General features: G+C 40.8%; 2 protein-coding genes across 5 annotated transcripts in view; one reads left to right on the forward strand and one right to left on the reverse strand.

Moving 5' to 3' along the window:
• Nucleotides 1–15,707, forward strand: part of PFKM (phosphofructokinase, muscle) — a 478,771-nt gene that overhangs the window by 380,949 nt on the left and 82,115 nt on the right. The window lies entirely within an intron of this gene.
• Nucleotides 1–15,707, reverse strand: part of SENP1 (SUMO specific peptidase 1) — a 62,590-nt gene that overhangs the window by 6,822 nt on the left and 40,061 nt on the right. For all 4 annotated transcript variants that reach the window (XM_067009182.1, XM_067009183.1, XM_059080410.2 and 1 more), the window contains 4 exons: nucleotides 3,044–3,247; nucleotides 2,094–2,173; nucleotides 1,093–1,177; nucleotides 471–566 (listed from right to left, as the gene is read on the reverse strand). In XM_067009182.1, coding sequence (XP_066865283.1) covers nucleotides 471–566; nucleotides 1,093–1,177; nucleotides 2,094–2,173; nucleotides 3,044–3,247 — 465 coding nt within the window. The remainder of the gene's footprint in view (nucleotides 1–470; nucleotides 567–1,092; nucleotides 1,178–2,093; nucleotides 2,174–3,043; nucleotides 3,248–15,707) is intronic.

Raw genomic sequence — 15,707 nt, forward strand, 5'->3', positions numbered from 1 at the left:
AATCCACTTTGGTCTCCGAAGGACCACATGGACAGAAATAAACAATCACAAACTATAAGAAGACTGACTAGCTGCATCAAGCAAGGGGCAGGGGAAGAGGGAAGCATAACAAATTACACTAGATCAAGGTGTGGCCTGTTCCAAAACTTAACTGCTATCCAAATAAAGGGAAACTATAGGAAACTTGCTCTGGTCCCAGTTCTCTGCTTCTTACAGGATTTGAGGTAGGTGGGAGAGATGGGCGGAGAAGGAGGCTCTGCCCATACATCGCAATATGTGATATATGGTAACCCAGGATGTGGCCTATCACTACCCTTTTCCTTGTGATGCGGTACAGGCAGTAACCACCCATGTTATGAGCCACAAGCTGAAGTAGAGCCCCCTAAGTGGAGCAAGTGGAGGGAAAAACATCTATCTGGCAGCCTGCAGACAGGGTGGTCATAGAGCTCCCTCCTGAAGGCTTGGCTCACCTGTGTGAAGTTGATTGGTCTGTCTTTGGTAATGCAGTCAGCGTATTTGCAGGCAAACATGCCACAGTCGCTTCCATTCATCTGCTGTGGAATTTCCTGAAAGGCCAAAAACAATTAAAAAGTGACATCTTTCCAAGCTTCCTTATTTCTTATTTGATTATAAATAAGAGCCAAAGGATATAAATTTTACAGGTTTCCCTGAATTCTGAAGAGATGACCCTGGTCCCCCACTCAGAACAACAGAGGCTCAGAGAAAATAATTCAGCATCTCAGTCCAGCCTGTGTATTTCATATTAATCACACAGGAGACTATCTTAGATTTCCATGAACACCCAAAGGTGTAAAAGCTGGCTCCTCCCACAAGGGCCAAACAATCTGCAAACATTTCCCACAGATGAAAGTTTAGCAAAATAGCTGGGCATGTATAAAACCTAGTTCTTCATAAGAAACACATTACTAGTTTCCCACAGCTAGCTTACTCTATCTTCCCCAAGGAACCAAATGACTAAGCTGAGGTAAGGCTAGACACTAACACAGAAGGTCTCTGGGGACCAAGCAGTAAAATCCTTTTCTTTCCAATACCCTAGTCTCAGAATTTCCATCTCATCAAGAAGAAATGTACCTGGCTTTTCTTGCTGCAGAGTTGCCAGCCATTGGTGTCAAACTCTTTCCTTTTCTTGTCAATGCTTTCCTGCTTCAGGTATTGCCTAAAGGTATTGGGAGAGAATGAGATGAGCTTGGGGAGCAGTGCTGCCACTGAAAGAATGGGGCAGACAATCCTTAGGAAGAGTTTTCTTCCGCGCGTCTAAGGAAAACAGTATATTCTACTGGGCAGGGAATCTTTGGACTGCTAAGTTTCCTTTGGAGGTCCCACAGTTCAGGCCTGCCCTGTCAACCCCAGAGAAGGATGACATCTGCCTTTGATACTCAGGCTCCTTCTACCTACTGTCCGTCCTGAGGAACAAGTTTTGATTCTTTTCCTTGGCTTATATGGGCCTACAGAACTCAATCTAATGGAAGAAAAATGTTTCTCCAGCAATACTGAGGTATTTATTTATTTATAGTCTTGATTCTCCTGTGTGCAAATTCAATCCAAATCAACAATTTGTTGAGTGCATACCTCATATATAGCACTTTTAAGTGTGAACTGCTCACCATTCTGGAACCCAGCCCCCTCCTGGCTGCCAAAATGGTAGAGTGAGGAATAGACATTTTGGAAAGAGAAACAGATGGGATATAAAGAGATTTGCATTCTGGTTCCCAGTCGACCCACTAACTAGTAGGACCTGAGCAAATCTAAGTCACCTCTGTGAGTCTTAGTTTCTTCATCTGAAAAATTAGGAGGTTGGAGTAGATGATTTCTAAGTAGTTTCTATATCTATATGTATATATCCACTCTATATTTAGAGCACTGAGACAGTAATTATCCCCATTAGGGAGTATTTTTGGTATTATATTATTATTAAACTTTACTTACTTAGATGGAAAATATCCATTCTTACTCAAGATAAAGATTTCCTTTATTAATCACTACACTGAAGGGATCAGAGAACTAAGTTCAATAACTGGAAAAACATAACATATACCCAACATCAAACTCTTTGTCCTCAACTCCCTACTTACAAGAGGATCCTGCAGGCTTCATTGTTTATCCCACCCATGGAGTCGTAATAGGTAATATTCTTCTTTCTAAAGTCTACAACCTGGGAATTTAAAAAAAAAAAAAATCTGTGTTTATGAAGTGAAGAAAACTGGTTTCTCAGCTTTTCCCTTCCCTGGAATTTGGAAACTTCTGCCAGATTTCCTATGATATCATGACAAGTTTGATGGATGCTTAGCATTATACCATGCTTAATCTGCAGAGGAGAGAAGAACAGGGGGATTATTTACTCAGAACTACGATGAGGGCTGATTGACTGGTGGCTCCAGTAATTGCCCTGAAACCTTTTTCTAGTATTCAGGTTCTCCATCTGCACTGTGGGTAACAGTGAAGACACAACATGCTCTTCAGAGAACGTAAGTTCAGTGAGATAATCTCCATACATTTTCTGAAAGATGGTAAAAGAGTCTAGGTTTTGTTTCTTTACTTGGAGAATTTTCTTTTGGCTTATGCTTTTCAAATGTAATTCAAAACAGACTGTGAAATACTTTTCATACTTTTATTAATATATTAAGCTCATATATCCATGTTCTCAGAGTCATAAAAAATATTAAACTACCAAGTATGCAACAAGACAAGTCATGATTAGGCAGAAAATTACAGTCATAGAATCTGAGTTGGCAGCATCATTAAGAAGTCACTTTTACTCACCATGCCTTGCCTTTAGCCTGCTTTGACTTATAACTCCCTTTTAAAATATTTCCAGAAAAGGAAAACTCCACAGCTTTCTTCAAAGTCTAAGTATCTCCCACTCTTGACAGGGAGTTCACTGATCTATCCAATTTTTAGACAACTAAATGCTACTTTTTCTCTCAGTCATCTAGTGAAAATGTACAATATTCACTACTCTCTGTGTATTCTATAATTACATAGATTTCTTTTAAATTTTATCAGTAATAAAAGAGGCACTCACAGCAAGACACCAGTGCACTCCCAGGTGAATGGGCACCAAAAGAATGTCAACAGAAAAGACATCCACTTTCTTTGTCCAACGTTTCACTGCTTGATAACCAGCCGTTTTTAACTTAGTGAAAAAAAAGGTATTAAATGCATGCACACTTGGCAATCCCTTCTCTTTACTTCGCTCCATAAGCATATTCATGTAGAAATTGATGATCTGTGGGAAGAAAGTATATGTATTAAAATAGATACTCCAGCCTTTCAAAATAGTTGTGTTGTAAGAAGGAAACACAGTTGCTATATTGCACAGCATAGGTTAGTTTCCTAATCAATTCAATTATGACTTCAACACCCAACAGCCTCATGTCCCTATATCAAATTCTGACTAGAAGGGAGGAAGGTGTTGAGGTGGTTATAAACAGTAAAAACAGACAAAGCTGATGTGTGTGTGTGTGTGTGTGTGTGTATACACACACACACACACACACACACACACACACACGTGTATATATATGGTTCTGGATACATATGGGAAGATGCTGGCCAGACTTGTAGAAGACTGAAGATCAGGTTAAAAAAACTGGAAAATGAGGAGGAAGGGGTGGTACAAGGTGAGACTCAGAGAAAAGGAAAGGAAGGAGTACAAGCAGTTTAATGAAGTACACACTAGCAGTTCCTTTAATCTATCGGGACTGTGCGAGTAATTTAAATAAATCCAGAGCTCAGAGTCTAGTGTTTTTTTGTTTTTTGTTTTGTTTTTTGTGGTACACGGGCCTCTCACTGTTGTGGCCTCTCCCACTGAGGAGCACAGGCTCTGGACACGCAGGCTCAGCGGCCAAGGCTCACAGGCCCAGCCGCTCCACGGTATGTGGGATCTTCCTGGACCGGGGCACGAACCCGTGTCCCCTGCATCGGCAGGCAGACTCTCAACCACTGCGCCACCAGGGAAGCCCCAGAGTCTAGTGTTAATAAAGCTAAGATCAGTAGTTCAATCCTTCTGTGTAGGTCTCCTGATTCTGCACAAAGATAGAAAATTCTGCTCCATGACTAAGGATTGCATTTTCAGCCTAACAAGCCACCTAGCAGAAGCAAACTGTTTTGGCCTCAAGTAGAACTGAGTGACAGAATAAACCATCAACTATATTGGAAAAACATCTCTAAACTGGTAGTAGCTCAGCAATGTCACCTTTATAGAGGCAGGCATGGATATAGTATAACCTACATTACATGAGACCTGAAAGTAAAATGACAAACATGAAGAGTAAAGTTCTCCCGTAGAATCTATATGGTTAGCTGCCTCATTTTTGTTGATTCCATTTATGCCTTCAATATCAAGTACAAGTGAAAGAAATTAAAATGCTTGATACAGGAGATATGTTAATGAAACCATGTGTTCTTAACAATGACTATGTCATCCATGGTTCCTTTAAGTCCAGGACTCCTTGGTACCAAAGCTTGAAAGTTACTGTGCCGGAAGTTACTGCATACTTACTTTATGTGGCCAGCTGAGGTCAGGCCAGTGTCTGTCAACTGCAAGGAATGAATGGGCTAACTGATCCAAAGCTTGGAAATATGACTAAGAAAACAGGCACATTTTTCAGAATGCTTTTTGGGGAATGGGAAAACACCCCCGTCCTTTGACAAATATTTACACACTAGAATGCCAGAGCGGTGAGCTACTGCCCAATAGTAGGCAACTACATACTGGGGAGGCAGCAGGGAACACTGCCAGGAACACACCGGAGCATGGTCTAGACCAGAGAAAGGGCCTATAGATGAGGATGCCTAAGCAGTTGCAGGGAAACCACATTCACCATGAAGCAGAGCTCTGAGGGTAGTGGGAGGGAGAGCCAGGACTGAAGAAAGACACTGTTCTTCCTGCATCTCTGAAGACGGAACAACAGGCACAGAGGACTCAGGCTGCGGTTAATTCTCTGCTGAGTGATGCCCAATAGGTAAATGGAGCTCAGTTATTTAAAATAATGATAATGAATTAAGACACAATTAGGATCACAGATTTCTCCAATCCAGGTTTTTTTTTTTTTTAACATCTTTATTGTAGTATAACTGTTTTACAATAGTGTGTTAGTTTCTCCTTTACAACAAAGTGAATCAGTTATACATATACATATGTTCCCATATCTCTTCCCTCTTGCGTCACCCTCCCTCCCACCCTCTCTATTCCACCCCTCTAGGTGGTCACAAAGCACAGAGGTGAACTCCCTGTGCTATGCAGCAGCTTCCCACTAGCTATCTAATTTACATTTGGTAGTGTGTATATGTCCCTGCCACTGATACAGCCACTATGGAGAACATATGGAGGTTCCTTAAAAAACTACAAATAGAACTACCATATGACCCTGCAATCCCACTACTAGGCATATACCCTGAGAAAACCATAATTCAAAGAGTCATCTACCAAAATGTTTATTGCAGCTCTATTTACGATAGCCAGGACATGGAAGCAACCTAAGTGTCCATCAAAAGATGAATGGATAAAGAAGATGTGGCACATATATACAATGGAATATTACTCAGCCATAAAAAGAAATGAAACTGAGTTATTTGTAATGAGGTGGATAGACCTGGAGTCTGTCATACAGAGTGAAGTAAGTCAGAAGGAGAGAAACAAATACCGTATGCTAACACATATATATGGAATCTAAGAAAAAAAATGTCATGAAGAGATTAGCGGTAGGATGGGAATAAAACACAGACCTACTAGAGCATGGACTTGAGGATATGGGGAGGGGGAAGGGTAAGCTCCAATCCAGGTTTTTAATCTAACCCTGCCCCGGAAGATAGTGGTGCTAAAAGATGCTTCTCGGCTTGTGAAGGCAGCCAGGAATGCAGGAGGATCTGCTCAGCAAGCACAGATTTCACAGCTATAATCTACATCCTCTAGTGAGAGAAGAAGGGACTGATTCCTCCGGCATTCTATCCCACAATATTAGCCATACTATGAGGCTAAATAAACCTCAATCCAGGGGATGAAGTGAATAGGCAGACAACCTGTCAGTCACTGTAAGCCAAACCCTCCATGGGGGCAGACAAGTTATATATTACAACAGGCAACAAGGACTTAGGATGGAAGTGGAAGAAATCAGAGAGAGATAAGGCTAGCCAAGCACATGAAAGCCACGGAGCTATATCTCCCCATCAGACAGGTATACCACCTTCGGGATAGTTACCCTGAAGTGAAAAGGATGACATAAATGAGTGTCATGCTACACATGACTATCCTATTTTTCAGGAGGAAAGAGTGCCAGAAACCAATTAAGTTTAGTTGGATGTACACAGACTGAGTTGTTTGGCTTCTTATTTCATTTTGTTATTTTGAGAGAGTGGACCTATAAAGCTAAAGACCAAGCCAGCTGAACAGGAACAGAGACCTAGTGATCAGGACACCACACTAAGAATCCCTCTTCCACTGCTTCAGTTCTGCCTCCAACCAAGGTTTCTACACTGAGAGGGAAATGGCTTCCTTCAAGGTCAGCTCATTAATTAGCTCTACGGAGTGGTTTGGGTTCTTTTTCATTTCTACTGTATCTCAGTAGGAGGGAGTTTAGTGGCTTCAATGTTCCCTCCCATTAACTGAGGACATGTAATCTGACATCTGAGGCAGAATTTAGATCCGAGTTTCTCTCCTCAGTTTTTCAGCTCTTACTCTATCCAAATGAGGAAAATTGCCGTAGTTCAGCCAAGACACAATCATACCAAAAAAACAAGCTAGGAGTTAGGAGAACAAAAAGAATCCTACACGTCATCTCACAGAGGGCTGAAGATAAAGGAAAAAGAAATGAGAGAAGGGATCACAGTGCTTAAGATGAAAGAGGAGCAATGATGGTCAGAGCATTTGCTTGTATTTTGTGAAGACAAGGGTCCCTCCCCTTCCACGGTGAGAGCCTTTCTGCACACAGGACTCTCTTAGCTTCAGAAGATCTTCAATTCCCTTTGGAATAGGGGGCTAAGAGTAATAAGTCAGCCCTGTGCCTACTGTTTGTCTTGCACTTGTCACTCTTTTGGGGGCCCACACTTGCCTCTGCTTGCTGCAGCTCCCGGTGCCTAAAGAGCTGCCCTTCCTGCTGCCTTTGCAGCTTTGGCCATGAGGGCCTACTTGTCTATGCAGTCCTGTCTGGGGGTGGAATGGTTGTTTATAGTCTTATTCCTTTGTGATTTTATTTGAAGAGCTGCCAGGTTGAAGCTGAAAAAAGCTCTTTAAAAGAAAAGTCTACCATGTTTTCAAACTAAGGACTCAATCCTTTTCCTGTATGTTACCACAATGACATAAATGACTGCTATTTGTATCCTCCTTCTCACGCAGTAAACCAGCCAAACTATTGTTTTCTCATGCATTTAGAAGTAAAACATTTCACAATACAATCTGACTTTAACCCTTTCCAATTTCACACTCTGAACCCTTGTAATTGACTTAGGAAATAAATGTTCTAAAAGTCCTGAGCATGACAGTGTTCCTGAGCAGAGACCAAGATAACTTTCAGGGGGAAAAAAAGCTGTTTTCCTATTTTACCCCTCCAGATTTTCCCCTCTACATACTCATTCTGAATTTTTATTTTTTTAAAGATTTAATTGTATTTATTTTTGGCTGTGTTGGGTTTTTGCTGCTGTGCACAGGCTTTCTCTAGTTGTGTTGAGTGGGGGCTACTCTTCCTTGTGTGGGGGCTACTTGCAGTGGCTTCTCTTGTTGTGGAGCACAGGCTCTAGGCACGTGGGCTTCAGTAGTTGCGGCACACGGGCTCAGTAGTCGTGGCACGCAGGCTTAGTTGCTCTGTGGCATGTGGGATCTTCCTGGACCAGGGCTCGAACCCATGTCCCCTGCAATGGCAGGTGGATTCTTAACCACTGCGCCAATGGGGAAGTCTCCCTCATTCTGAATTTTAAATTAGACTTATCCGTGTCAACCACAAAACCCAAAAGACTAACCAAGCAACAACTCCTGAATATTATGAGTCAGAAGGTCACTCACTCCTAAAAGATCTAATCTAATAATATAGAAACCAAGAAGGCAGACTTCAAGTAAGGTCTATGTTACTGCATCCCTCACTGTGTCCAGGGTTTTTTTCACATGTGAATTCAAGTAATAAATTATTAGAATTACTGCCAAGGTTTTAGAGAAAGAGAGGCAGGCAACATCTATTTTCATGGAGTCATGACAACTGTAATTATTCTCCCTGTGACCTCACATAAATCCCTGGTTTATCAATAGGACTAGTTCTACTAAGAAACACTTTAAAGAGGTAAACTATAATGACGTGGAATCTTCCCATGAGTCATGTTAGAAACACTATAACTTCCATTCTGGTCATTTTATTCCACATGTTAGAGTGCATAGCATATCGCAGACCCCATCATATTCACTTAACGAATTTATCTCATTTTGTCTGATTTTTTTCCCTTCTTATGCAGTTTTTATTTCCTAAGGAAAACCTACTCCCTGTGCTAGGTTTGTCTAGTTGGGCTTAATGTTTGGCAAGATGTTTCCTCTCTTACCAAGTATCACTTAGACTTAACTTCTCCTTGGAAACAGTTAATTATTGAGAGAGAGGTGTTGAAATCTTCAACAGTAATTATAAATTTGTCGATTTCCCCTTCCAATTTTCTCAGTTTTTACTTCATCTATTTTGAAGTTCTGTTAGGTGTGTACATATCTAGGTTGTTAATCCTCTTGATGAACTTACCCCTTTACCATTATGAAAAGTCTATCACTGGTAATATGACTTGCTCTGAAATCTACTTGGTGTGATATTAATATAGTTACTTCATCTTTCCTTTGTTTAGTGTTGGCACAGTATATTTTTTCCATCCTTTTACTTTTAACCTATATGTATCTTCATATTTAAAATAGGTTTCCTGTAGATATTTTTTAACCTAACCTGACAATCTCTGCCTTTTAACAGGATGTTTATACTGTCTAACATGATATCTACTAGCCAAATGTGACACTTGAGCACTTGAAATATGACTAATGCAAATTGTGTTGTAAGTGTAAAATACATATATTTTAAAGAGAAGGTAAAATATCTCATTAACAATATTTTCAGATTTATTACATGCCAAAATAACATATTTTGGATATATTGGGTTAAATAAAATATATTATAAAATTAGTTTTACCTGTTTCTTTTCACTTTTTTTTAATGTGACTACTAGAAAACTTAAAATTACATACATGGCTCACATTATATTTCTATTGGGTGTGCTGGGTTAGGTCATTTACATTTAATGTGATTACTGAGATGGTTGGTTTTAAATCTACCATCATGTTTGTTTTTTTTTTTTTACTATTTGCCCCATCTGTTCTTTGTATCCTTCCTCTTTCCCTGCCTTCCTTTGGATTGGGTATCTTTTAATTCCATTTTATCTCCATTACTGGCTTATAATGATACTTCTTTGTTTTTTGTTTTTGTTTTTAACTGGTTGCTCTAGGATTTATATGTCTTTAACTTATTGTAGTCTACCTTCATATAACATTATACCACTTCATGTATTGTATAGGAACCTTAGACAAGTATGTACTTCCATTTTCCCCCTCCTTTGTGTTATGACTGTCATATACTTTACTTCAACATGTTATAAACCCCACAGTATGTTGTTTTATTTTTGACTTGACTAGTCAATTGTCTTTCAGAGATATTAAAAACTGAGAGCATTTCCACTGCTCTTCACTCCTTGTGTAGATTGAAACTTTTACCTCATATTTTTCTTCTGCCTGACAAATATCTTTTAATATTTCTTACGGTAGAAGTCTGCTGGTGATGAATTCTTTCAGCATTTGTTTGCCTAAAAAAGTATAGCCTTATTTTTTGAAAGATATATTTGCTGGTATAGAATTTAGGTTGCCAAGCTTTTTTTTCCCCTCCTTCAGTACTTTAAAGATGTAGCTATATTGCCCTCTGGCCTACATGGTTTCTGACAGATCTCTGTTCCTCTGTACATAATACGTCTCTTTTCCTCTGGTTGCAGTTTTCTCTTTATCAGTGGTCTTTAGCAATTTGATTATTATACATTTCACTATGGTGCTTCTTCTACACTTGAGGTATGCTGAATTTCTTGGATCTGTCAGTATATTCCCAAATTTGGAAAATCTTCCACCGTTATTATTATTATTTTTTGTGGTACGCGGCCCTCTCACTGTTGCGGCCTCTCCCGTTGCAGAGCACAGGCTCCAGATGCGCAGGCCCAGTGGCCATGGCTCACGGGCCCAGCTGCTCCACGGCATGTGGGATCCTCCCAGACCGGGGCACGAACCCGCGTCCCCTGCATCGGCAGGTGGACTCTCAACCACTGCGCCACCAGGGAAGCCCCACCATTATTTCTTTAAACATTTTTCTGATACCACTTACACCCCACCTTCCCTTCTGGGACTTCAATTACACGCTTAGGCTTGACACTGCCCCAGAGCCCACAAAGCTCTAGTCATCTTTTTTCAGCCTTTTTTCTATTTCATTTGAATGGTTCCTATTGCTCTATTTTCAAGTTCACTAACTGTTCCTTCCACAGTGTCTAATATGTTAAACTCATCTCAGGTATTTTTCATTTCAAATACTGTATTTTTCATCTCTAGAAGTTCAATTTGGGTCTTTTATATTTCCAATTTTCCTCCTCATAATGTCCACTTTCCTCTACTTTCCTGAACATGTGAATATGTTTATGATATCTGTTTTAATATCTTTGTTGGCTAATCCTATCATTTTTGTCTTTTCTGGGTATTTCTATAATGACTGTTTTTTCCCTTTGTTATATTTTTCTTCTATTTGCATGCCTGGGAATTTTTAATTGGATGCTAGACATTGTGAATTTCATGTTGTTGGGTTTTATTGTTACCAGAATTTGCTGTGTTCCTTTAAATATTGTTGGACTTTGTTCTGTGATATAGTTAAGTTAGTTGGATCAGTTTCAAGCTTCCCAGACTTGTATTTAAGCTTGTTACCATGGGATCAGGGCAGCCTTTATTCTAGGGTCACTTTGGCCCCACTCTTGAAGCAATAATGCCCTTTTGAGGACTCTATTCAATGCCCCACAACTTTTCTACTCTAGGTGGTTGGGACATGAACTATTCTTGGCACCTGTGTTAGCTCTCAGGCTTGTTCTGATTCCTTCTTTCTGGTGGTTCTTTCCCCAGGCTCTGGTAGTTTCTTCCCATATATGTACAGATCAGTACTCAGCCAAAGATTTGAGGGGGGCCCACTGCACATCTCTGGAACTCTTTGTTCAGCAACTTCCCCTCCAGTATTTATCTCACAAACTAGCCACTTTGGCCTCCCTGAACTCTGTCTCCTCCACTCACAAGACTGCCAGGCACTGCCAGGTTTTACCAGCTCTCTCCCCTCAACACACCACCCCAGTAAGCTGTGGAAATCATAGGCTCATCATCCTTTTCATTTCCCTTCTCTCAGGAATCACTGTTATCCAATGTCTGAAAATTCTTGCTTGATATTTTATCTAGTTTTCTAGTTAAGTTGAAAGAGTAAATCTGATCCATTTTATTCTATTAAGACCAGAAGAAGTCAGATTCATTTACTTGTATGCCTAAATAATTTCCATATATTTCTAAATTTATCTGATGCTTTATAAAACAACTTTTAGGCCCTCTAAGAAGCAGAATTAGCAGGCCATAAAGAGAAACACAAAGCCTAAAGTAGTCCTCTCCTCAGGATCATTAACCTAAAATCTTCGACTTGGATTCCAGAAGTTATTCAATTCAATATCCAGGAAATAATAAATAAATTCTAGTACTGACATACATTTTAAAATATTTCCTTTTGTTTAACTGTGACTTTCAATCTACTTTTGCAACTAATTCCTCCTCTCTTTATCCCTGTCTTCCTTCCCTTAATTAGAAATTTATTTTAATAACTAATCACCAGACCTGGTATAGAAATCCCCATCTATATGTTATTAGCTTTCCAGCCTCATTTTCCATTCTTTACAAGGCAGCCACTTCCCACATTCCAATTTTGAGAAGTTTCATTTTCTTAGAGTAAGGTAAAATGTTAATCCTGTCAATCATTAGTGCTTTGAAGCTGTATAGAATTTAACTATTCACCTATATAAATATCCATTCTTAAAAACATGTTGGGGAGGTGGAGTCGAGATGGCATACTAGGAGGACATGGAATTAGTGTCTCCTCACAACTAGGGCACCTACCAGGCATCAGTGGGGGCCCAATGACACCTAAGGGGGTGGGAGGAACCCCCAGCAATTGGGTAGGACGTGGGTCATTGGGGGAAGGAAGGGGGAGGAGAAGCGGAGGAGGGATGGGACTGGTGCCCTGAGGGGTGGCTGAGGGAGGGAAAGGGGTAAATTGGGGTACCACTGGGAGGGCAGAGGATCAAAAGGGAGTGAGGCCAGGTTTCCCCTGCCCACTTGAACCACCAGGAACCTGCTGAGATCCTGGGCCTGATCCTCTGCACACTGAGACCCCCTCCAGCCAGACGGGTCCTGAGGGAGTGGGAGGGAGGGAAGGGGGAGCAAAAGTTAAGGCCGGACCTCCAGGACTGGTACCCCTGAGGGGTGACTGGGGGAGGGGAAGAGTTCCTACAACCAGCAGGACCCACCCACGGTTAAGGGTCCAGCAGCAACAGGAGATCCTGAGGGAGATAGTGGGGGTGGGGCACGAAGGAAGGGAAGGGAACAGGGTCAGTACTTTCCCTGTCCACTTAGGCAACAGGAAGCCTACTGGGCTCCCAGGCCTAATCCTCTGCCCTTGGAGCCTCCCTCCTGCCGTGCAGAGCCCAAGCCCCACCCCTACACCCCCACCCAGGGCCCTCAACTCTACACTCGGAGACCCACTCCAACGAGCTGGGCCTAAACCCCACCCACACACCCTCACGCAGCGCCCTACCTCCAAACTCCGGAACTCCACACTCCTGCGGCCCTCCTTCCGACATGCTGCCTCTCCTCTTCCCCACAGGTCCTAAGCAGAGGCCATGCCCCACGCTTAAACATCACCCACCTAGGCCCCACCCCATCCTCAAACGTCACCCCCCACCGGCCTAGGTCCCGCCCCACCCTAAACACCACCCCTGCCTAAGTGCCACGCCAGCCTAAACTCCACCCCCATGGTCAAGGCTTTTTTTTTTTTTTTTTTTTTTCTCTTTTCCTCTTTTAGATTGGGGTTCTGTTTTACCTTGTTGATTCATTGTTGTTGATTCTTTTATATTTTTATTTTTACTAATAAATCTTTTATTTTTCTAATTTTATTTTATTCTTTATACTTTGTTAGTGATCGCTCCTTTTGGCTTGTGCTCCAGCCCCATCTTCTCTTCCTTTTTTCTGCTGTGGTTTTATTTTGCCTTGTTGCAGTTGTTTCAATTATGCTTTTACTTTTCCTAATATATTTTTTATCTTTCTACTTTTATTTTTTCTTTTATTCTTTGATATTGTACTACTCCTTTTTTTCTTTCTTCCTTTCTTTTTCTTTTTTTTTTTACTGTGCCACAAACCTTGCGGAATCTTGGTTCCCAGGGTGGAGGTTGGGCCCGAGCTCCCACAGTGGGAGCTCTGAGTCCAAACCACTGGACTAACAGGAATCTCAGACTCCAGGGAATATTAATCAGAGTGAGACCTCTTGGAGGTCCACATCTCAGCACAAAGACCCAGCTCTATCCAACTGCCTGCAAACGCCAGTGCTGGATGTCTCAGGCCAAACAACCAGCAAGACAGGAATACAGCACCAACCATCAAAAAAACCCAAAAAATGAAATGACAAAACAATATGTTATAGACAAAAGAGCAAGGTAAAACCTACAAGACCAAATAATGAAGACAAAATAGGCAAACTACCTGAAAAAGAATTCAGAGTAATGATAGTAAAGATAATCCAAAACCTCAGAAACAGAATGGAGAAAATGCAAGAAACATTTAACAAGGATCTAGAAGGACTAAAGAGCAAACAAACAGTGATGAACAACACAATTACTGAAATTAAAAATACTCTAGAAGGAGTCAATAACAGAATAACTGAGACAGAAGAACGGATAAGTGAGCTGGAAGTCAAAATGGCGGAAATAACTGCCAGGGAGCAGAATAAAGAATGAAAAGAATTGAAGACGGTCTCAGAGACCTCTGGGACAACATTAAATGCACCAACATTCGAATTATATGGGTCCCAGAAGAAGAAGAGAAAAAGAAAGGGTCTGAGAAAATATTTGAAGAGAGTACAGTCAAAAACTTCCCTAACATGGGAAAGGAAATAGTGAAGCAAGTCCAGGAAGCACAGAGAGAATCATATAGGATAAACCCAAAGGGAAACACTCTGAGACACATATTAATCAAACTATCAAAAATTAAATACAAAGAAAAAGTATTAAAAGCAGTTAGGAAAAAGCAACAAATAACATACAAGGGAATCCCCATAAGGTTATTAACAGCTGATTTTTCAGCAGAAACTCTGCAAGCCAGAAGGGAGTGGCAGGACATATTTAAAGTGATGAAAGGGAAAAACCTACAATCAAGATTACACTAACCAGCAAGGATCTCATTCAGATTTGAGGGAGAAATTAAAACATTTGCAGATAAGCAAAAGTTATGAGAATTCAGCACCACCACACCAGCTTTACAACAAATGTGAAAGGAACTTCTCAAGGCAGGAGACAGAAGAGAAGGAAAAGACTTATAAAAACAAACCCAAAACAATTAAGAAAATGGTAATAGGAACATACATATCCATAATTACCTTAAATGTAAATGGATTAAATGCTCCAACCAAAAGACATAGACTGACTGAATGGATACAAAAACAAGACTTGCACATATGCTGTCTACAAGAGACCCACTTCAGACCTAGGGACACATACAGACTGAAAGTGAGGGGATGGAAAAAGATATTCCATGCAAATGAAAATCAAAAGAAAGCTAGAGTAGCAAGTCTCATATCAGACAAAATAGACTTTAAAATAAAGGCTATTACAAGAGACAAGGACACTACATAATGATCAAGGGATCAATCCAAGAAGAAGATATAACAATTGTAAATATTTATGCACCAAATATAGGAGCACCTCAATACATAAGGCAAATGCTAACAGCCATAAAATGGGAAATCAATAGTAACACAATAATAGCAGGGGACTTTAACACCCCACTTTCACCAATGGACAGATCATCCAAAATGAAAATAAATAAGGAAACACATCTTTAAATGACACATTAAACAAGATGGACTTAATTGATATTTATAGGACATTCCATCCAAAAACAACAGAATACACTTTCTTCTCAAGGGCTCATGGAACATTCTCCAGGATAGACCATATCCTGGGACACAAATCAAGCCTTGGTAAATTTAAGAAAATTGAATCGTATCAAGTATCTTATCTGATCACAATGCTATGAGACTAGATATCAATTACAGGAAAAAATCTGTAAAAAATACAAACACATGGAGGCTAAACAATACACTACTTAATAACCAAGAGATCACTGCAGAAATCAAAGAGGAAATCAAAAAATACCTAGAGGGCTTCCCTGGTGGCGCAGTGGTTGAGAATCCGCCTGCCGATGCAGGAGACACGGGTTCGTGCCCTGGTCCAGGAAGATCCCACATGCCGCGGAGCAACTAAGCCCGTGAGCCATGGCCGCTGAGCCTGTGCGTCCGGAGCCTGTGCTCCGCAACGGGAGAGGCCACAACAGTGAGAGGCCCGCATACCGCAAA

This window comes from Kogia breviceps, chromosome 12 (genome assembly GCF_026419965.1).
Source record: "Kogia breviceps isolate mKogBre1 chromosome 12, mKogBre1 haplotype 1, whole genome shotgun sequence".
NCBI lineage: Eukaryota > Metazoa > Chordata > Mammalia > Artiodactyla > Physeteridae > Kogia > Kogia breviceps.